General features: G+C 42.8%; 2 protein-coding genes across 4 annotated transcripts in view; both read right to left on the bottom strand.

Moving 5' to 3' along the window:
• LOC131418749 (ral-GDS-related protein-like) overlaps positions 1–23,555 on the bottom strand; it is a 393,378-nt gene that overhangs the window by 309,762 nt on the left and 60,061 nt on the right. The gene's annotated exons all lie outside the window — the stretch shown is intronic.
• Positions 1,583–6,880, bottom strand: LOC131418224 (double homeobox protein 4-like protein 4). The gene is made up of 6 exons (XM_058562215.1): positions 6,841–6,880; positions 6,602–6,756; positions 4,504–4,576; positions 3,848–3,999; positions 2,359–2,473; positions 1,583–2,058 (listed from the first exon to the last, which is right to left on the bottom strand). The coding sequence occupies exons 1-6, from the start codon at positions 6,878–6,880 to the stop codon at positions 1,583–1,585; spliced, it is 1,011 nt and encodes a 336-aa protein (XP_058418198.1).

Below are 23,555 nucleotides of genomic sequence, written 5' to 3'. Positions count from 1 at the left end.
ATGAAGCTAGTGTGTTCAGAATGTCTTACCTCAGAGCATACTGGGGAACGGTCTTGAGACAGAATGAGATAACCAGGGAAGTGAGCTACTGGCATTCACAGTATGCTTCAAAATGCTTTTGGGTGTTTGTGTGTGTGTGTGTGTGTGTGTGTGTGAGAGAGAGAGAGAGAGAGAGAGAGAGAGAGAGAAAGAGAGAAAGAGAGAAAGAGACTCGGTGAGGAAGAGAGAGAGAGAGAGGCAGGGAGGGAGATTTAGAGATAAAGAGAGGGGCAAGGAGACCTGGAGGGTCGATTTTATGGCCTACATAATACCATCAGCCTTAGGGGTTGACATGACCTCTGCTGAGTATAATCTGTTCATAAAGAGTGTGCTGGGATTATTGTGGCACTTGTACTCAATGTATACAGCCTCGAGGAAGGCTTGCGCATTAGGCTGCCCAAATCGAAGGTAAGGTTGTTCATTGCGGGACGATTTTAGTGATTCCAATCTGGTATCTTTGTAGACAGAAGCTTTGAACTAGAGCTGGGCATCCCGACCTCCTTCTCGCACCGTCCCAGGCAAAGGAGGCATTGCCAATCTCCGAAGAATTGCATGACAGATGAGACAGAGGGCGTGTGGACCAAATCACAACCAAGAAGTCACATTACATTTTCAAAGATATTTTTATTGTACCTAAGGAGAGTCACATGCCACCTGAAAGTGCAAGAGGCATTGCTCAAAGTACCACTTGAAGGGAAGGGAGGAGCCATGGATGAAGGAAGACTGCCGAGGGGCTCTGAGATAACGGACACCTTCTCTACAAAACACTAGGAAAGAATATAGGGAGCTATTCATGCCCATACATGCACAAATGTGAAAATGACCGAAGAGTGAGCTTCATCCACTTTCCTGAGTGATTGCTTGGTGTTGCTATTGTATCTTTCCCTGCCGTTTTCTGTACAAGTTCAATGCTCCCAGGGAAACTCCTAGGCAAAGACTCCATGGGAGTATGGACTTGATCTTCAAATGAATCATTGATAGATGGAGACTGAAGTCGCTTCCAGGTGCCAGGTTCAAAACTCACAGCTAGCATAAAATCTCACCTTCCTGGACTCACTCGTTTAAGAAATGTAGCATGCCCTCCTTTTCTAAGCATGCCCCAAGCTGAGGTCATGTTTGACTTCCAGGCATGCCAGAAGGGAAACACGCGTGCGTGTGTCCTTCTTAGACCTATGGCCCTGGCCTCGATTGGGTTCCAGTTCCGGGATGGTCCAGATGGCCGAGGAGAGGAGGAGGTCACGTTTGTCCTGACAAGGCTTTAGCTCCATCAGACTTCAGGGAGGGCACCCACAGCCTGGTGCCCATGGTGCCTCCAGAGGCCCTGTGGAGCTTGGCAACAGTCGTGGAGACAATGCGGTGGGGCCCACAGGACAGGGGGACATGCTCCCTTTGGGATCCCAAGTGATGGACAATGCTTCCAGCCTTGGCCTCCCTCCTGACCACGCTGAGTGTTCCTTGTCTCTCCTCCTTCCTGGTCATGCTGGCTTGGCACCACTGGAGGAGAAGCCTGAATGGGGGTGTGGGAAATGATGCCTTCCTGCCCCTAAATCGGAGGCCCTGGTGAGCATTGCAGCATGTCGAGCAGAGCCTGAAATTCTTCTCCGCTGAGAAGTTCTTCCGGTGTTCCTGGAGGCTCCTCTGCCTGCAGATCCCCATTCAGAAAAGGTTGTGCCTTTTCCTGAACCTCTGCATCTGCGAGGAGTTCATCTAAGAGGCTGGAGGTTTCTGCAGAGCGCTGGTGCTGTTGGCCTGGCACAGGAGCGGGCTCTTTGGCCGATAACACCTGCTGCTGCCACACGTGTGTGTCAGTGTGCGCAGGCTGCAGAACTGCCCTTTCCTGAGGCTCCTCTCTGGCCGTGACAACCTGAGGCCCCTCGCCCCACTGCTGCATAGCGTGGGATGTGCCTGGCTGAGCCAGATCCTGCAACTGTTGCTTAGGATTGTCAGGGTCAGGCTGAGGGGAGTCTTGGAAGGGCAGCGCTGCCATGCCAGTGTGCTCATTGTGCTCCTGGCATATTCCTCGGTATGGGGGCAGGAGAGGAGGGTGAGTAGGCGGGAGAGCCCCTCCCAGAGTTGGTCTGGTTGACCAGTGGCACGCAAGTGTCCCAGGAGGGTGAGTGTTCTCCTTTCCCTGCACAGGCTGCGTGGGCAGGACCACCAGGGGCCCCGGGGACTGGCCCACAGAGGCAGCAGGAGAAAACCAAGGAAGGAAGCACGTCGGGCAGAGAGGAGGAGCTGCTATAGCAAGCGATTGGATGCTCCTGAGAGGATTGCAGGCAGGGAGAGGAGGTGAGCTGCTGGGGACAGTGGACAGGTTGCTTTGGTCCTGCAGAGCAGCCAGAGGAGGCCTGGCATTGGGGCCTTGCATCAAGGCTTTCACGGGTCCACTCCTGGTCTGCTCTGGGTGCCGAGCTCTTCGGTTCTGAAACCATACCTGGGACAGAAAAAGAGAGACATGGACATCAGAAGAAGTAAGGGATTCCAGCTCTATCTGCCCCCTGATCTGTCAGGCAGTGGGCAAAGTCCGTGAGGCCTAATCTCAAGGGGATTCTATCTATACCTTTCACCTGGTCCTTGCAAACTAGGTGCCCGTTCAGGGCAACTGCTGACATCTGCCTAACAGTGTGGATCCCACCTTGATTTTCTAGAATGGCAGGCCCTTCACACCCTGCTCCCTAGCTCTCTTGCCCTCTCACTCCCTGGGAGTCCATGCCTTCGTATCACCCACCTTATGAGCCTTGAGGTAAATTCTTAAGAGGCCCCCCTCCCCTTCCTTACCCAGAAGACTCCAAGTTGTCAGCTCTACAGGCCTTCCTCAAAACCAAGCTATCCCCTGTCTGCCAATGGCTGTGATGCAAATGAAAAGTCACCTTCTCTGGCTCAGATGCCTTTGCTGGTTCAGGCCTGGGTTGAAACCCATGCCTCCAGCACACATCTCCACTTGACACGTCTACAAGCCAATCAATTGTGGAGGGAGGTCCAGACACAGGCAGCCACCGAATCCAGGTGAACAACACCTGGGTCTAGAATGGGCCCTCGATTTCCATGGCTGCGTCAGAAAAGGAGCTCTCCCGAAGTGGTTCAGTTTCCTCCCCATCCATGGAGAACGGAGGCAAGAACACAGGGCCTTGTCAGCCCGTTGAAGCAGAGCCACAGGTTCTTGGATCCAAGTGAGAGTGTTTCAGAGGCTCTGTCTCGAAACAACTACGAACCTGCTTCCTAGTTTATGTACCCCAAACCACTGTCTCCATGACTTAGGGAGAGCAAGAGTTCACAACCAACCGTGAAGGTGCCCCCACCCCCAGCCAGGATAAGGCCAATGACCCTAGATGATTAGCTTATCTTCAGGGGGGAGGGGGCAGAAGGGAGGGGGAAAGGGCTAGAGTCGCGTGGTTGGCCGGGTCCCTACGGGCTCCTAGGGCCTCGAGGCCCAAGACACTGAGCAACGTGCCACCACCCACAGGACAGCTCCCCCCCTCACCACAAAGAAATCTCTGGGCCCAGATGCCAGCACTGCTAAGCTTGAGAAGCCCTGACAGACAGGGTTTTCTCAAAATAGCTAGCGGCCTTCACGGTTTCCCACTTTTGTCCTGCCACTGCTTTTACATGCATGGGCACAACCACCAATTGGATTTGGAAATTCCTCCTTCGGGTGGACTCTCACTCGCCAGGCCAGGGCTTTCCACACCATGTCTTGGCCCTGGATCAGCGGGATGACCCCAAAGAGCCCACTTTTAGCCGGCAGCAACTAAACGGCCAAGACCCCTTCCACGTGGGACAAACCGTGTGTCACACACTGAGAACTTACCTGAATTCTCGACTCTGGGATGCCTGTTAGTCTGGCCAGTTCTTCCCTGGCAGCAATGCCGGGAAATCGGTTCTTCTCAAAGTTTTGAACGAGGATCCTGGTTTGCGATGGAGTGATGCGTGTCCGCTGTCTCCTGCCTTCTTTTGGGTGGCATTCTAAAGGGGAACAAAGGAAGAAAAGAGGCATTTTAGGCGGATGGCACATTCAACGTGAAACAGAAATTGGTGTGTGTGTGTCTGTGTGTTTGTGTGGGCACGTGTATCTACATCTATATTTTTTTCCCACCACCTTTCCTCCCACTGAGTCCTCTGAGACAGTCATTGACCAGTGCTACGTAGCCCTTGGAGAAAACCCCCGAGGTGATGGGAGAAGAGGAATCTGCACTTCCTAGCAGTTTTGGGAGCAGAGGGTTCAAACCCTTCCTGGCCAAGAAACAGCCCGCTGGCCAAAGAGGGGCACGGTGCTCCTATCTGGAACACTGAGGGAGCCGGAAGAAGATATCTTTGGCTCTTCTCCTAAGCGCTCTTTGCCAAACATTTGGCAACCCCCTGCAGTGAGTTTTGCTTGGGAAGGAGATCCTCGGAGCAAATGCTTCTGGAATGCTGAGTACTCACTTGCAGTGCGAGCTTGAGGCTGCTCCACTCCATGCAATTGCCCTTCTCCCGCAGAGTCTGTGGACCCCAATCGGCCCTGCCTTAGATGTCTCCTGCGTTGGTTTTGAAACCAAATCTGAGTGCCAGAAGAAGAATCAATTGTTATGCAACTCTTGTCAGCAGAATTCCAGAGATCTTTTGCAGTGATTCAAAAGAGAACAAACAACCTAACTAGCTAACTAAGAACTAATTAACTAACTGACTAAGGAAAACCCCGAAATAGCTGTCTGCCCAGAGTGGACACGTTTATAATTCGAAGGCACTATATTATCCAAAGGAGAATGCTTTCCTCTCCAAAGGAGAGCACGAAATGTGGGAAAAGACACCATCTGCAATCCGTGGAAAGGATCATTGCTTCTTTGGTCATCTCCCTGCTCTCCAAAGTGAATGCCCCTGATTGAGGAGACAATGCTTGCCTTGCCAAAGGCAGAACGAGCTCGCCAACGTGTCCTCACTCTCCCTCTCCTATTTTCTTGAACCATACCAGTTTCTCTCTCTGTCTTTCTGTCTCTCTTTCTCTCTGTCTGTCCATCTCTGTCTCTCTCTCTTCCTGTCCCTGTCTCTCTGTCTCTGTCTCTCTCTCTCCCCCCTCCCTCTTCTCTCCCTTGCTCTCTCTGGCTCTTTGCGCCTCATCTTTGCTGTGCTCAGTGCCTGATTACCGTTTCTTCACCTGTCTCTTGTTCCCACAGGCAGTACTATTTCCTGACACACAATACATGGGGAAGTGCCCCAGTAATAAATTCACTACAGCAGGAGGTCAATAATGACTAGCCTGTGCTGTTAGGGAGAGACTCATTCAGAGTTGGCTCTTACTGAGTTCATTCCACAGTCACCTCTAGGTTAGGAGGCTCTGACATACCCATACCTATTTTGGAACCGAGTGTCACTCTCATAAACAATGGGATGAGGTACGTTTTTCCTCAGTACCAGAGACAGAAGAGCAGTGGTTTTCTAAAATTTTCTTCCACCAATCATTTCTGACGGTTTCGTGTGGAAAATTTGACTACTCTCAGGAAAAATGTCTAGAGTGAAAGACATCCAATGTCTGTTGGCCTCTTCTAATGTCCCAGGCATTGTGCTCAAGTGTTACTTCTGATTCCTTGGTGACTTACTTCAAACCTGACAGGTGGTTCCTTGGGGGCAAGGAGTAAAGGGACAAATGCCGTGGCACAGCCAGCCTCATCCTTTATGGTTTTGGGGACTTTCCTGCCTGACCATGGATTCAAATGGGCCCAGAGACACTCAACAACCTATGGCCAAGTGCTGCCAAGGGAGGCACATTCAGTACTAGGATTTGAGTCAGTGTTGTCTTGGACACCCAGAAGGGGAGCGTCAAGAGCATGAAATAGGCCTCCTCCCGAGCAGGCCCTCAAATTGAAGTCCCCATACCCCGTGGCTCATCGGGGACTAGAGCAAATCCAAAAACCCCGCCTTCAATACCTGCCTCTGCTAAGTCGCCTTAAATTCTTGGTTGGCGATCTGAAGCCGGCTTCTCCTAGAGTGAGCGTGTACTTCCCAGCTGTCTCTTTGGTCAGGGGAGACATTAGGTTGACTTTCCTTTCTCTATCGACCACTGCTTGGACAATCATTCAATATGGGGTTGGGCTTTAAACTGTCCCATGTGCCCGACCCATTTGAAACCCTTGGTAGCACTAAAGCAAGTGTCAAAACAAAACAAAAACCGCTCTGAGAACCCGGGACACCCATCAACTCTTAACCAGAGGACTCAGTGCTGCAGGGTACTCCGTCTTCTGTAGTAGCGACGGCAGTGATCAAGCGCAACATATCACGACCATGTTGACCCCATGGCTTAAATCCTCTCGAGTGACCACATATGACTGAACGTTTGGCTCTCTGGTGAATGACCCAGTGTACTCCCTTCCTCCATCAGTGAGTACACCAAACCAAGATTTCCAGCGTTGGTGAAAGGCATAGACACGTGTCTTGTTGTTGTGATTGCGTTCTTCGCATGGCATGACACAAGCAGAAAAAAAGCTTCTAAGCCAACTCCCTGACCAAAGAGACTGACTGCAGATTGCTTAGCTCCGATTGTGTCTGTACCTTGAGCCTGGGAGAGGATGAGAGAGAAACTCAAGCCTACCTGGACTCTGGCTTCCGGAATGTCAATTTCTTGGGCCAGTCGTTCTCTGGTGGCGATCCCGGGGTAGGGGTTCTGTTGAAACAATGCTTGCAGAGCATCCCTTTGACTCGGATTCAAAACGGTCCCCCTTCGTCGGGATCCTCGTGGGTGCCGGCCTGTCAGAGAGAAGAGGGTAAACGTACTAGGAAGGCTTCCACAGGGATGCAAACCGGTGGTGCAAGCCTAGCTCTTCTCTTTACGCCATTTGGAATATTTCCACGTCTGAGGAGTGCTGTCCATTTTGACTTGCAACTTTGATTGAGAATGTGTTTGCTTACAGCAACGTGCCATATGTTCTGAATGCCCGAATTGGGAATCTGTGTCAAAACTTGTTAGGAATTATGTGATCCTTACCAGATGGAAGTAAGGGAGATGGAGCATGAAGTTATTTCTAGGAGTTGGAGACATACCCACTTTAGCTCAGTTCTGGGCATCTTTGAAATACCTATAGAAACTTGTTCCTGCATTGTAACTTGCTACTTGGACTGAGAAAGTGCTTGCTTGAAGCAACGTGCTATATGTTCTGAATGCCCGAATTGGGAATCTGTGTCAAAGGTTTGTTAGGAATTATGTGATCCTTACTAGACGGAAGTAAGGGAGATGGGGCATGAAGTTATTTCTAGGAGTCGGAGACATACCAAGTTTAGCTCAGTTCTGGGCATCTTCGAAATACCTATACAAACTTGTTCCTACATAGTAACTTGCAACATTGAATGAGAATGTGCTGGCTTACACAACGTGCTATATGTTCTGAATGCCCGAATTGGGAATCTGTGTCAAAACTTTGTTAGGACTTATGTGATCCTTACTAGCTGGAAGTAAGGGAGATGGGGCATGAAGTTATTTCTAGGAGTTGAAGACATACCAAGTTTAGCTCAGTTCTGGGCATCTTTGAAATACCTATATAAACTTGTTCCTACATAGTAACTTGCTACTTGGAATGAGAAAGTGCTTCCTTAAAGCAACGTGCTATATGTTCTGAATGCCCGAATTTGGAATGTGTCAAAACTTTGTTAGGGATTATGTGATCCTAACTAGATGTAAGTAAGGGAAATGGGACATGAAGTTATTTCTAGGAGTTGGAGACATACCCACTTTAGCTCAGTTATTTGCATCTTTGAAATACCTATATAAACTTGTTCCTATATAGTAACTTGCTACTTCGAATGAGAAAGTGCTTGCTTAAAGGAACGTGCTATATGTTCTGAATGCCCGAATTGGGGATCTGTGTCAAAACTTTGTTGGGAATTATGTGATCCTTACTAGATGGATGTAATGGAGATGGGGCATGAAGTTATTTCTAGGAGTTGGAGACATTCCCACTTTAGCTCAGTTCTGGGCATCTTTGTAATACCTATAGAAACTTATTCCTACATTGTAACTTGCTACTTGGAATGAGAAAGTGCTTGCTTAAAGCAACGTGCTATATGTTCTGAATGCCCGAATTGGGAATCTGTGTCAAAAGTTTGTTAGGAATTATGTGATCCTTACTAGCTGGAAGTAAGGGAGATGGAGCATGAAGTTATTTCTAGGAGTTGGAGACATACCAAGTTTAGCTCAGTTCTGGGCATCTTTGAAATACCTATACAAACTTGTTCCTACATAGTAACTTGCAACTTTGAATGAGAATGTGCTTGCTTACAGCAACGTGCTATATGTTCTGAATGCCCGAATTGGGAATCTGTGTCACAACTTTGTTAGGAATTATGTGATCCTTACTAGCTGGAAGTAAGGGAGATGGGGCATGAAGTTATTTCTACGAGTTGGAAACCTAACAAGTTTAGCTCAGTTCTGGGCATCTTTGAAATACCTATATAAACTTGTTCCTACATAGTAACTTGCTACTTGGAATGAGAAAGTGCTTGCTTAAAGTAACGTGCTATATGTTCTGAATGCCCGAATTGGGAATGTGTCAAATTTTTGTTAGGAATTATGTGATCCTTACTAGCTGGAAGTAAGGGAGATGGAGCATGAAGTTATTTCTAGGAGTTGGAGACATACCCACAATAGCTCAGTTCTTTGCATCTTTGAAATACCTATATAAATTTGTTTCTATATAGTAATTTGCTACTTCGAATGAGAAAGTGCTTGCTTAAAGGAACGTGCTATATGTTCTGAATGCCTGAATTGGGAATCTGAGTCAAAACTTTGTTAGGAATTATGTGATCCTCACTAGCTGGAAGTAAGGGAGATGGGGCATGAAGTTATTTCTAGGAGTTGGAGACATACCCACTTTACCTCAGTTCTGGGCATCTTTGAAATACCTATACAAACTTGTTCCTACATAGTAACTTGCTAGTTGGAATGAGAAAGTGCTTGCTTACAGCAACGTGCTATATGTTCTGAATGCCCGAATTGGGAATCTGTGTCAAAAATTTGTTAGGAATTATGTGATCCTTACTAGCTGGAAGTAAGGGAGATGGGGCATAAAGTTATTTCTAGGAGTTGGAAACATACTAAGTTTAGCTCAGTTCTGGGGATCTTTGAAAGTCCTATACAAACTTGTTCCTACATAGTAACTTGCATCTTTGAATGAGAAAGTGCTTCCTTACGGAAACGTGCTATATGTTCTGAATGCTCGAATTGGGAATCTGTGTCAAAACTTTGTTAGGAATTATGTGATCCTTACTAGATGGAAGTAAGGGAGATGGGGCATGAAGTTATTTCTAGCAGTTGGAGACATACCCACTTTAGCTCAGTTCTGGGCATCTTTGAAATACCTATACAAACTTGTTCCTACATAGTATCTTGCTACTTGGAATGAGAAAGTGCTTGCTTAAAGCAACGTGCTATATGTTCTGAAAGCCCGAATTGGGAATCTGTGTCAAAACTTTGTTAGGAATTATGTAATCCTTACCAGCTGGAAGTAGGGGAGATGGGGCATGAAGTTATTTCTAGGAGTTGGAGACATCCCCACTTTAGCTCTGTTCTGGGGATCTTTGAAAGTTCTATACAAACTTGTTCCTCGATAGTAACTTGCAAATTGGAATGAGAAAGTGCTTGCTTACAGCAACGAGCTATATGTTCTGAATGCCCGAATTGGGACTCTCTGTCAAAACTTTGTTACGAATTATGTGATCTTTACTAGCTGGAAGTAAGGGAGATGGGGCATGAAGTTATTTGTAGGAGTTGGAGACATACTCACTTTAGCTCAGTTCTGAGGATCTTTGAAAGTCCTATACAATCTTGTTCTTACATAGTAAATTGCTACTTGGAATGAGAAAGTGGTAGCTTACAGCAACGTGCTATATGTTCTGAATGCCTGAATTGGGAATCTGTGTCAAAACTTTGTTAGGAATTATGTGATCCTTACTAGCTGTAAGTGATGGTGATGGGGCATGAAGTTATTTCTAGGAGTTGAAGACATAACCACTTTAGCTCAGTTCAGGGAATCTTTGAAAGTCCTATACAAACTTATTCTTACTTAGTAACTTGCATCTTTGAATGAGAATGTGCTTCCTTACAGCAATGTGTTATATGTTCTGAATGCCCGAATTGGGAATCTGTGTCAAAACTTTGTTAGGAATTATGTGATCCTTACTAGCTGGAAGTAAGGGAGATGGGGCATGAAGTTATTTCTAGGAGTTGGAGACATATCCACTGTAGCTCAGTTCTGGAGATCTTTGAAAGTCCTATACAAACTTGTTCCTACATTTTAACTTGCTACTTGTAATGAGAAAGTGCTTAATTAAAGCAACGTCCTATATGTTCTGAATGCCCGAATAGTGAGTCTGTTTCAAAACTTTGTTAGTAATTATGTGATCCTTACTAGATGGAAGTAAGGGAGAAGGGGCATGAAGTTATTTCTAGGAGTTGGAGACATACCAAGTTTAGCTCAGTTCTGGGCATCTTTGAAATACGTGTACAAACTTGTTCCTACATAGTAACTTGCAACTTTGAATGAGAATGTGCTTGTGTACAGCAACGTGCTATATGTTCTGAATTCCCGAATTGGGAATCTGTGTCAAAACTTTGTTAGGAATTATGTGATCCTTACTAGCTGGAAGTAAGGGAGATGGGGCATGAAGTTATTTCTAGGAGTTGGAGACATACCAAGTTTAGCTCAATTCGGGACATCTTTGAAATATCTATACAAAGTTGTTCCTACATAGTAACTTGCATCTTTGAATGAGAATGTGCTTGCTTACAGCAACGTGCTATATGTTCTGAATGCCCGATTTGGGAGTGTGTGTCAAAACTTTGTTAGGAATTATGTGATCCTTACTAGCTGGAAGTAAGGGAGATGGGGCTTGAAGTTATTTCTAGGAGTTGGAGACATACCAAGTTTAGCTCAGTTCTGGGCATCTTTGAAATACCTATACAAACTTGTTCCTACATAGTAACTTGCAACTTTGAATGAGAATGTGCTTGCTTACAGCAACGTGCTATATGTTCTGAATGCCCGAATTGGGAATCTGTGTCAAAACTTTGTTAGGAATTATGTGATCCTTACTAGCTGGAAGTAAGGGAGAAGGGGCATGAAGTTATTTCTAGGAGTTGGAGACATACTCACTTTAGCTCAGTTCTGAGGATCTTTGAAAGTCCTATACAAACTTGTTCCTACATTGTAACTTGCTACTTGGAATGAGAAAGTGCTAGCTTACAGCAACGTGCTATATGTTCTGAATGCCTGAATTGGGAATCTGTGTCAAAACTTTGTTAGGAATTATGTGATCCTTACTAGCTGGAAGTGATGGTGATGGGGCATGAAGTTATTTCTAGGAGTTGGAGACATAACCACTTTAGCTCAGTTCGGGGGATCTTTGAAAGTCCTATACAAACTTGTTCCTACATAGTAACTTCCCACTTGCAATGAGAAAGTGCTTGCTTACAGCAACGTGCTATATGTTCTGAATGTCCGAATTGGGAGTGTGTGTCAAAACTTTGTTAGGAATTATGTGATCCTTACAAGCTGGAAGTAAAGGAGATGGGGCATGAAGTTATTTCTAGGAGTTGGAGACATACCCACTTTAGCTCAGTTCTAGGGATCTTTGAAAGTCCTATACAAACTTATTCTTACTTAGTAACTTGCATCTTTGAATGAGAATGTGCTTGCTTACAGCAATGTGTTATATGTTCTGAATGCCCAATTGGGAATCTGTGTCAAAACTTTGTTAGGAATTATGTGATCCTTACTAGCTGGAAGTAAGGGAGATGGGGCAGGAAGTTATTTCTAGGAGTTGGAGACATACCCACTATAGCTCAGTTCTGGGGATCTTTGAAAGTCCTATACAAACTTGTTCCTACATAGTAACTTGCTACTTGGAATGAGAAAGTTCTTGCTTACAGAAACGTGCTATATGTTCTGAATGCCTGAATTGGGAATCTGTGTCAAAACTTTGTTAGGAATTATGTGATCCTTACTAGCTGGAAGTAAGGAAGATGGGGCATGAAGTTATTTCTAGGAGTTGGAGACATACCCACTTTAGCTCAGTTCTGGGCATCTTTGAAAGTCCTATACAAACTTGTTCCTACATTTTAACTTGCTACTTGGAATGAGAAACTGCTTGGTTAAAGCAACGTACTATATGTTCTGAATGCCCGAATTGGGAGTCGGTGTCAAAACTTAGTTAGTAATTATGTGATCCTTACTAGATGGAAGTAAGGGAGAAGGGGCATGAAGTTATTTCTAGGAGTTGGAGACATACCAAGTTTAGCTCAGTTCTGGGCATCTTTGAAATACGTATACAAACTTGTTCCTACATAGTAACTTGCAACATTGAATGAGAATGTGCTTGTGTACAGCAACGTGCTATATGTTCTGAATGCCCGAATTGGGAATCTGTGTCAAAACTTTGTTAGGAATTATGTGATCCTTACTAGATGGAAGTAAGGGAGATGGGGCATGAAGTTATTTCTAGGAGTTGGAGACAAACCCACTTTAGCTCAGTTCTGGGCATCTTTGAAAGACCTATATAAACTTGTTCCTACATAGTAACTTGCTACTTGGAATGAGAAAGTGCTTGCTTAAAGCAACGTGCTATATGTTGTGAATGACCGAATTGGGAATGTGTCAAAACTTTGTTAGGAATTATGTGATCCTTACTAGCTGGAATTAAGGGAGATGGGTCATGAAGATATTTCTAGGAGTAGGAGACATACCCACTTTACCTCAGTTCTTGGGATCTTTGAAAGTCCTATACAAACTTGTTCCTACATTTTAACTTGCTGCTTGGAATGAGAAAGTGCTTGGTTAAAGCAACGTCCTATATGTTCTGAATGCCCGAATTGGGAATCTGTATCAAATCTTTGTTAGGAATTATATGATCCTTACTAGCTGGAAGTAAGGGAGACCGGGCATGAAGTTATTTCTAGCTGTTGGAGACATACCCACTTTAGCTCAGTTCTGGGCATCTTTGAAATACCTATACAAACTTGTTCCTACATAGTAACTTGCAACTTTGCATGAGAATGTGCTTGCTTACAGCAACGTGCTATGTGTTGTGAATGCCCGAATTGGGGATCTGTGTCAAAACTTTGTTAGGAATTAGGTGATCCTTACTAGCTGGAAGTAAGGGAGACGGGGCATGAAGTTATTTCTAGCAGTTGGAGACATACCCACTTTAGCTCAGTTCTGGGCATGTTTGAAATACCTATACAAACTTGTTCCTACATAGTAACTTGTAACTTTGCATGAGAATGTGCTTGCTTACAGCAACATGCTATGTGTTCTGAATGCCCGAATTGGGGATCTGTGTCAAAACTTTGTTAGGAATTATATGATCCTTACTAGCTGGAAGTAAGGGAGATGGGGCATGAAGTTATTTCTAGGAGTTGGAGACATACCCACTTTAGCTCAGTTCTGGGTATCTTTGAAATACCTATAGAAACTTGTACCTACATTGTAACTTGCTACTTGGAATGAGAAAGTGCTTGCTTAAAGCAACGTGTTATATGTTCTGAATGCCCGAATTGGGAATCTGTGTCAAAAGTTTGTTAGGAATTATGTCATCCTTACTAGATGGAAGTAAGTCAGAAGGGGCATGATGTTACTTCTAGGAGTTGGAGACATACCAAGTTTAGCTCAGATCTGGGCATCTTTGAAATACCTATACAAACTTGTTCCTACATAGTAACTTGCTACTTGGAATGAGAATGTGCTTGCTTACAGCAAGGTGCTATATGTTCTGAATGCCCGAATTGTTAATGTGTCAAAACTTTGTTAGGAATTATCTGATCCTTACTAGCTGTAAGTAAGGGAGATGGGGCATGAAGTTATTTCTAGGAGTTGGAGACATACCCACTTTAGCTCAGTTCTTTGCATCTTTGAAATACCTATATAAACTTGTTCCTATATAGTAACTTGCTACTTGGAATGAGAAAGTGCTTGCTTAAAGGAACGTGGTATATGTTCTGAATCCCCGAATTGGGAATCTGTGTCAAAACTTTGTTAGGAATTATGTGATCCTTACTAGCTGGAAGTAAGGGAGATGGGGCATGAAGTTATTTCTAGGAGTTGGAGACATACCAAGTTTAGCTCACTTCTGGGCATCTTTGAAATATCTATACAAAGTTGTTCCTACATAGTAACTTGCATCTTTGAATGAGAATGTGCTTGCTTACAGCAACGTGCTATATGTTCTGAATGCCCAATTTGGGAATCTGTGTCAAAACTTTGTTAGGAATTATGTGATCCTTACTAGATGGAAGTAAGGGAGATGGGGCATGAAGTTTTTTCTAGGAGTTGGAGACATACCAAGTTTAGCTCAGTTTGGGGCATCTTTGAAATACCTATACAAACTTGTTCCTACATAGTAACTTGCAACTTTGAATGAGAATGTGCTTACTTGCACCAACGTACTATATGTTCTGAATGTCCGAATTGGGAATCTGTGTCAAAACTTTGTTGGGAATTATGTGATACTTACTAGCTGGAAGTAATGGAGATGGGGCATGAAGTTATTTCTAGGAGATGGAGACATACCAAGTTTAGCTCAGTTCTGGGCATCTTTTAAATACCTATACAAACTTGTTCCTACATAATAACTTGCTACTTGGAATGAGAAAGTTCTTGCTTACAGAAACGTGCTATATGTTCTGAATGTCCGAATTGGGAATCTGTGTCAAAACTTTGTCAGGAATTATGTGATCCTTACAAGCTGGAAGTAAGGGAGATGGGGCATGAAGTTATTTCTAGGAGTTGGAGACATACGAAGTTTAGCTCAGTTCTTGGCATCTTTGAAATATCTATACAAAGTTGTTCCTACATAGTAACTGGCATCTTTGAATGAGAATGTGCTTGCTTACAGCAACGTGCTATATGTTCTGAATGCCCAATTTGGGAATCTGTGTCAAAACTTTGTTAGGAATTATGTGATCCTTACTAGATGGAAGTAAGTGAGATGGGGCATGAAGTTATTTCTAGGAGTTGGAGACATACCAAGTTTAGCTCAGTTTTAGGCATCTTTGAAATACCTATACAAACTTGTTCCTACATTGTAACTTGCAACTTTGAATGAGAATGTGCTTGCTTACAGCAACGTGCTATATATTCTGAATGCCCGAATTGGGAATCTGTGTCAAAACTTTGTTAGGAATTATGTGATCCTTACTAGCTGGAAGTAATGGAGATGGGGCATGAAGTTATTTCTAGCAGTTGGAGACATACCCACTTTAGCTCAATTCTGGGCATCTTTTAAATACCTATACAAACTTGTTTCTACATAGTAACTTGCTACTTGGAATGAGAAAGTGCTTGCTTACAGCAACGTGCTATATGTTCTGAATGCCCGAATTGGGAGTCTGTGTCAAAACTTTGTTAGGAATTATGTGATCCTTACTAGCTAGATGTAAGGGAGTTGGGGCATGAAGTTATTTCTAGGAGTTGGAGAAAAACCCACTTTAGCTCAGTTCTGGGGATCTTTGAAAGTCCTATACAAACTTGTTCCTACATAGTAACTTGCTACTTGGAATGAGAAAGTGCTTGCTTACAGCAACGTGCTATATGTTCTGAATGTCCGAATTGTTAATCTGTGTCAAAACTTTGTTAGGAATTATGTGATCCTTACTAGCTGGAAGTAAGGGAGATGGGGCATGAAGTTATTTCTAGGAGTTGGACACATACCAAGTTTAGCTCAGTTCTGGGCATCTTTGAAATACCTATACAAACTTGTTCCTACATAGTAACTTGCAACTTTGAATGAGAATGTGCTTGCTTACAGCAACGTGCTATATGTTCTGAATGCCCGAATTGGGAATCTGTGTCAAAACTTTGTTAGGAATTATGTGATCCTTACTAGCTGGAAGTAAGGGAGAAGGGGCATGAAGTTATTTCTAGGAGTTGGAGACATACTCACTTTAGCTCAGTTCTGAGGATCTTTGAAAGTCCTATACAAACTTGTTCCTACATAGTAAATTGCTACTTGGAATGAGAAAGTGCTTGTGTACAGCAACGTGCTATATGTTCTGAATGCCCGAATTGGGAATCTGTGTCAAAACTTTGTTAGGAATTATGTAATCCTTACTAGCTGGAAGTAAGGGAGATGGGGCATGAAGTTATTTCTAGGAGTTGGAGACATACCAAGTTTAGCTCAGTTCTGGGCATCTTTGAAATACCTATATAAACTTGTTCCTACATAGTAACTTGCTACTTGGAATGAGAAAGTGCGTGCTTAAAGCAACGTGCTATATGTTCTGAATGCCCGAATTGGGAATGTGTCAAAACTTTGTTAGGAATTATGTGATCCTTACTAGCTGCAAGTAAGGGAGATGGGGCATGAAGTTATTTCTAGGAGTTGGAGACATACCCACTTTAGCTCAGTTCTTTGCATCTTTGAAATACCTATATAAACTTGTTCCTATATAGTAACTTGCATCTTTGAATGAGAATGTGCTTGCTTACAGCAACGTGCTATATGTTCTGAATGCCCGATTTGGGAATCTGTGTCAAAACTTTGTTAGGAATTATGTGATCCTTACTAGTTGGAAGTAAGGGAGATGGGGCATGAAGTTATGTCTAGGAGTTGGAGACATACCAAGTTTAGCTCAGTTTTGGGGATCTTTGAAATACCTATACAAACATGTTCCTACATAGTAACTTGCAACTTTGAATGAGAATGTGCTTGCTTACAGCAACGTGCTATATGTTCTGAATGCCCGAATTGGGAATCTGTGTCAAAACTTTGTTAGGAATTATGTGATCCTTACTAGCTGGAAGTATGGGAGATGGGGCATGAAGTTATTTCTAGGAGTTGGAGACATACCCACTTTACCTCAGTTCTGGGCATCTTTTAAATACCTATACAAACTTGTTCCTACATAATAACTTGCTACTTGTAATGAGAAAGTGCTTGCTTACAGCAACGTGCTATATGTTCTGGATAACCGAATTGGGAATCTGTGTCAAAACTTTGTTAGGAATTATGTGATCCTTACTAGCTGGAAGTAAGGGAGATGGGGCATGAAGTTATTTCTAGGAGTTGGAGACATACCCACTTTAGCTCAATTCTGGGGATCTTTGAAAGCCCTATACAAACTTGCTCCTGCATAGTAACTTGCTACTTGGAATGAGAAAGTGCTTGCTTACAGCAACGTGCTATATGTTCTGAATGTCCGAATTGGGAATCTGTGTCAAAACTTTGTTAGGAATTAGGTGATCCTTACTAGTTGGAAGTAAGGGAAATGGGGCATCAAGTTTTCTCTTGGAGTTGGAGACATACCCACTTTAGCTCAGTTCTGGGGTTCTTTGAAAGTCCTATACAAACTTGTTTCCAGATAGTAACTTGCAACTTTGAATGTGAAAGTGCTTGCTTACAGCAACGTGCTATATGTTCTGAATGCCTGAATTGGGAATCTTTGTCAAAACTTTGTTAGGAATTATGTGATCCTTACTAGCTGGAAGTAATGGTGATGGGGCATGAAGTTATTTCTAGGAGTTGGAGACATACCCACTTTAGCTCAGTTCGGGGGATCTTTGAAAGTCCTTTACAAACTTGTTCGTACATAGTAACTTGCCACTTGGAATGAGAAAGTGCTTGCTTACAGCAACGTGCTATATGTTCTGAATGTCCGAATTGGGAGTCTGTGTCAAAACTTTTTAGGAATTATGTGATCCTTACTAGCTAGATGTAAGGGAGATGGGGCATTAAGTTATTTCTAGGAGTTGGAGACATACCAAGTTTAGCTCAGTTCTGGGGATCTTTGAAAGTCCTACACAAACTTGTTCCTACATAGTAACTTGCCACTTGGAATGAGAAAGTGCTTGCTTACAGCAACGTGCTATATGTTCTGAATGTCCGAATTTTTAATCTGTGTCAAAACTTTGTTAGGAATTATGTGATCCTTACTAGCTGGAAGTAAGGGAGATGGGGTATGAAGTTATTTCTAGGAGTTGGAGACATACTCACTTTAGCTCAGTTCTGAGGATCTTTGAAAGTCCTATACAAACTTGTTCCTACATAGTAAATTGCTACTTGGAATGAGAAAGTGCTAGCTTACAGCAACGTGCTATATGTTCTGAATGCCTGAATTGGGAATCTGTGTCAAAACTTTGTTAGGAATTATGTGATCCTTACTAGCTGGAAGTGATGGTGATGGGGCATGAAGTTATTTCTAGGAGTTGAAGACATAACCACTTTAGCTCAGTTCTGGGGATCTTTGAAAGTCCTATACAAACTTGTTCCTACATAGTAACTTGCCACTTGGAATCAGAAAGTGCTTGCTTACAGCAACGTGCTATATGTTCTGAATGTCCGAATTGGGAATCTGTGTGAAAACTTTGTTAGGAATTAGGTGATCATTACTAGTTGGAAGTAAGGGAGATGAGGCATCAAGTTTTTTCTTGGAGTTGGAGACATACCCACTTTAGCTCAGTTCTGGGGATCTTTGAAAATCCTGTACAAACTTGTTTCTAGATAGTAACTTGCAACTTTGAATGTGAAAGTGCTTGCTTAGAGCAACGTGCTATATGTTCTGAATGCCTGAATTGGGAATCATTGTCAAAACTTTGTTAGGAATTATGTGATCCTTACTAGCTGGAAGTAAGGGAGATGGGGCATGAAGTTATTTCTAGGAGTTGGAGACATACCCACTTTAGCTCACTTCTGGGCATCTTTGAAATACCTATACAAACTTGTTCCTACATAGTAACTTGCTACTTGGAATGAGAAAGTGCTTGGTTAAAGCAACGTGCTATATGTTCTGAATGCCCGAATTGGGAATCTGTGTCAAAACTTTGTTAGGAATTATATGATCCTTACTAGCTGGAAGTAAGGGAGACGGGGCATGAAGTAATTTCTAGCAGTTGGAGACATACCCACTTTAGCTCAGTTCTGGGCATCTTTGAAATACCTATACAAACTTGTTTCTACATAGTAACTTGCAACTTTGAATGAGAACGTGCTTGCTTACAGCAACGTGCTATATGTTCTGAATGCCCGAATTGGGGATCTGTGTCAAAACTTTGTTAGGAATTATGAGATCCTTACTAGCTGGAAGTAAGGGAGATGGGGCATGAAGTTATTTCTAGGAGTTGGAGACATACCCACTTTAGCTCAGTTCTGGGGATCTTTGAAAGTCCTATACAAACTTGCTCCTACATAGTAACTTGCTACTTGGAATGAGAAAGTGCTTGCTTACAGCAACGTGCTATATGTTCTGAATGTCCAAATTGGGAATCTGTGTGAAAACTTTGTTAGGAATTAGGTGATCCTTACTAGTTGGAAGTAAGGGAGATGAGGCATCAAGTTTTTTCTTGGAGTTGGAGACATACCCACTTTAGCTCAGTTCTGGGGATCTTTGAAAATCCTATACAAACTTGTTTCTAGATAGTAACTTGCAACTTTGAATGTGAAAGTGCTTGCTTACAGCAACGTGCTATATGTTCTGAATGCCTTAATTGGGAATCATTGTCAAAACTTTGTTAGGAATTATGTGATCCTTACTAGCTGGAAGTAAGGGAGATGGGGCATGAAGTTATTTCTAGGAGTTGGAGACATACCCACTTTAGCTCACTTCTGGGCATCTTTGAAATACCTATACAAACTTGTTCCTACATAGTAACTTGCTACTTGGAATGTGAAAGTGCTTGCTTACAGCAACGTGCTATATGTTCTGAATGCCCGAATTGGGAATCTGTGTCAAAACTTTGTTCGGAATTATATGATCCTTACTAGCTGGAAGTAAGGGAGACGGGGCATGAAGTAATTTCTAGCAGTTGGAGACATACCCACTTTAGCTCAGTTCTGGGCATCTTTGAAATACCTATACAAACTTGTTTCTACATAGTAACTTTCAACTTTGAATGAGAATGTGCTTGCTTACAGCAACGTGCTATATGTTCTGAATGCCCGAATTGGGGATCTGTGTCAAAACTTTGTTAGGAATTATGAGATCCTTACTAGCTGGAAGTAAGGGAGATGGGGCATGAAGTTATTTCTAGGAGTTGGAGACATACCCACTTTAGCTCAGTTCTGGGGATCTTTGAAATACCTATAGAAACTTGTTCCTACATTGTAACTTGCTACTTGGAATGAGAAAGTGCTTGCTTAAAGCAACGTGTTATATGTTCTGAATGCCCGAATTGGGAATCTGTGTCAAAACTTTGTTAGGAATTATGTAATCCTTACTAGCTGGAAGTAAGGGAGATGGGGCATGAAGTTATTTCTAGGAGTGGGAGACATACCAAGTTTAGCTCAGTTCTGGGCATCTTTGAAATACCTATATAAACTTGTTCCTACATAGTAACTTGCTACTTGGAATGAGAAAGTGCGTGCTTAAAGCAACGTGCTATATGTTCTGAATGCCCGAATTGGGAATGTGTCAAAACTTTGTTAGGAATTATGTGATCCTTACTAGCTGGAAGTAAGGGAGATGGGGAATGAAGTTATTTCTAGGAGTTGGAGACATACCCACTTTAGCTCAGTTCTTTGCATCTTTGAAATACCTATATAAACTTGTTCCTATATAGTAACTTGCATCTTTGAATGAGAATGTGCTTGCTTACAGCAACGTGCTATATGTTCTGAATGCCCGAATTGGGAATCTGTGTCAAAACTTTGTTAGGAATTATGAGATCCTTACTAGCTGGAAGTAAGGGAGATGGGGCATGAAGTTATTTCTAGAAGTTGGAGACATACCCACTTTAGACTAGTTCTGGGGATCTTTGAAAGTCCTATACAAACTTGCTCCTACATAGTAACTTGCTACTTGGAATGAGAAAGTGCTTGCTTACAGCAACGTGCTATATGTTCTGAATGTCCGAATTGGGAATCTGTGTGAAATCTTTGTTAGGAATTAGGTGATCCTTACTAGTTGGAAGTAAGGGAGATGGGGCATCAAGTTTTTTCTTGGAGTTGGAGACATACCCACTTTAGCTCAGTTCTGGGGATCTTTGAAAGTCCTATACAAACTTGTTTCTAGATAGTAACTTGCAACATTGAATGTGAAAGTGCTTGCTTACAGCAACGTGCTATAGGTTCTGAATGCCTGAATTGGGAATCTTTGTCAAAAATTTGTTAGGAATTATGTGATCCTTACTAGCTGGAAGTAATGGTGATGGGACATGAAGTTATTTCTAGGAGTTGGAGACATACCCACTTTAGCTCAGTTCAGGGGATCTTTGAAAGTCCTTTACAAAGTTGTTCCTACATAGTAACTTGCTACTTGGAATGATAAAGTGCTTGCTTACAGCAACGTGCTATATGTTCTGAATGTCCGAATTGGGAGTCTGTGTCAAAACTTTTTAGGAATTATGTGATCCTTACTAGCTGGAAGTAAGGGAGATGGGGCATGAAGTAATTTCTAGGAGTTGGAGACATACCCACTTTAGCTCAGTTCTGGGCATCTTTGAAAGTCCTATACAAACTTATTCTTACTTAGTAACTTGCATCTTTGAATGAGAATGTGCTTGCTTACAGCAATGTGTTATATGTTCTGAATGCCCGAATTGGTAATCTGTGTCAAAACTTTGTTAGGAATTATGTGATCCTTACTAGCTGGAAGTAAGGGAGATGGGACATGAAGTTATTTCTAGGAGTTGGAGACATACCCACTATAGCTCAGTTCTGGGGATCTTTGAAAGTCCTATACAAACTTGTTCCTACATGGTAACTTGCTACTTGGAATGAGAAAGTTCTTGCTTACAGCAACGTGCTATATGTTCTGAATGCCCGAATTGGGAATCTGTGTCAAAACTTTGTTAGGAATTATGTGATCCTTACTAGCTGGAAGTAAGGGAGATGGGGCATGAAGTTATGTCTAGGAGTTGGAGACATACCCACTTTAGCTCAGTTCTGGGGATCTTTGAAGTCCTATACAAACTTGTTCCTACATAGTAACTTGCTACTTGGAATGAGAAAGTTCTTGCTTACAGAAACGTACTATATGTTCTGAATGCCCAAATTGGGAATCTGTGTCAAAAGTTTGTTAGGAATTATGTGATCCTTACCTGCTGGAAGTAAGGAGATGGGGCATGAAGTTATTTCTAGGAGATGGAGACATACAAAGTTTAGCTCAGTTCTGGGCATCTTTGAAATACATATACCAACTTCTTCCTACATAGTAACTTGCAACTTTGAATGAGAATGTGCTTGCTTACAGCAACTTACTAAATGTTCTGAATGCCCGAATTGGGAATCTGTGTCAAAACTTTGTTTTGAATTATGTGATCCTTACTAGCTGGAAGTAAGGGAGATGGGGCATGAAGTTATTTCTAGGAGTTGGAGACATATCAAGTTTAGCTCAGTTCTGGGCATCTTTGAAATACCTATATAAACTTGTTCCTACATAGTAACTTGCTACTTGGAATGAGAAAGTGCTTGCTTAAAGCAACGTGCTATATGTTCTGAATGCCCGAATTGGGAATGTGTCAAAACTTTGTTAGGAATTATGTGATCCTTATTAGCTGGAAGTAAGGGACATGGGGCATGATGTTATTTCTAGGAGTTGGAGACATACCCACCTTAGCTCAGTTCTGGGCATTTTTTAAATACCTATACAAACTTGTTCCTACTTAGTAACTTGCTACTTGGAATGAGAAAGTGCTTGCTTACAGCAACGTGCTATATGTTCTGAATGCCCGAATTGGGAATCTGTGTCAGAACTTTGTTAGGAATTATGTGATCCTTACTAGCTGGAAGTAAGGGAGATGGGGCATGAAGTTATTTCTAGGAGTTGGAGACATCCCCACTTTAGCTTAGTTCTGGGCATCTTTGAAAGTCCTATACAAACTTGCTCCTACATAGTAACTTGCTACTTGGAATGAGAAAGTGCTTGCTTACAGCAACGTGCTATATGTGCTGAATGTCCGAAATGGGAATCTGTCTGAAAACTTTGTTAGGAATTAGGTGATCCTTACTAGTTGGAAGTAAGGGAGATGGGGCATCAAGTTTTTTCTTGGAGTTGGAGACATACCCACTTTAGCTCAGTTCTGGGGATCTTTGAAAGTCCTATACAAACTTGTTTCTAGATAGTAACTTGCAACTTTGAATGTGAAAGTGCTTGCTTACAGCAACGTGCTATATGTTTTGAATGCCTGAATTAGGAATCTTTGTCAAAACTTTGTTAGGAATTATGTGATCCTTACTAGCTGGAAGTAATGGTGATGGGGCATGAAGTTATTTCTAGGAGTTGGAGACATACCCACTTTAGCTCAGTTCGGAGGATCTTTGAACGTCCTTTACAAACTTGTTCCTACATTGTAACTTGCTACTTGGAATGAGAAAGTGCTTGCTTACAGCAACGTGCTATATGTTCTGAATGTCCGAATTGTTAATCTGTGTCAAAAATTTGTTAGGAATTATGTGATCCTTACTAGCTGGAAGTAAGGGAGATGGGGCATGAAGTTATTTCTAGAAGGTGGAGACATACTCACTTTAGCTCAGTTCTGAAGATCTTTGAAAGTCCTATACAAACTTGTTCCTACATAGTAAATTGCTACTTGGAATGAGAAAGTACTAGCTTACAGCAACGTGCTATA

The sequence above is a fragment of the Diceros bicornis genome, chromosome 19 (genome assembly GCF_020826845.1).
Source record: "Diceros bicornis minor isolate mBicDic1 chromosome 19, mDicBic1.mat.cur, whole genome shotgun sequence".
NCBI classification, from domain to species: Eukaryota; Metazoa; Chordata; class Mammalia; order Perissodactyla; family Rhinocerotidae; genus Diceros; species Diceros bicornis.
The sequence above is the reverse complement of the archived record's forward strand: the minus strand, read 5'-3'. Positions and strand labels throughout refer to the sequence as shown.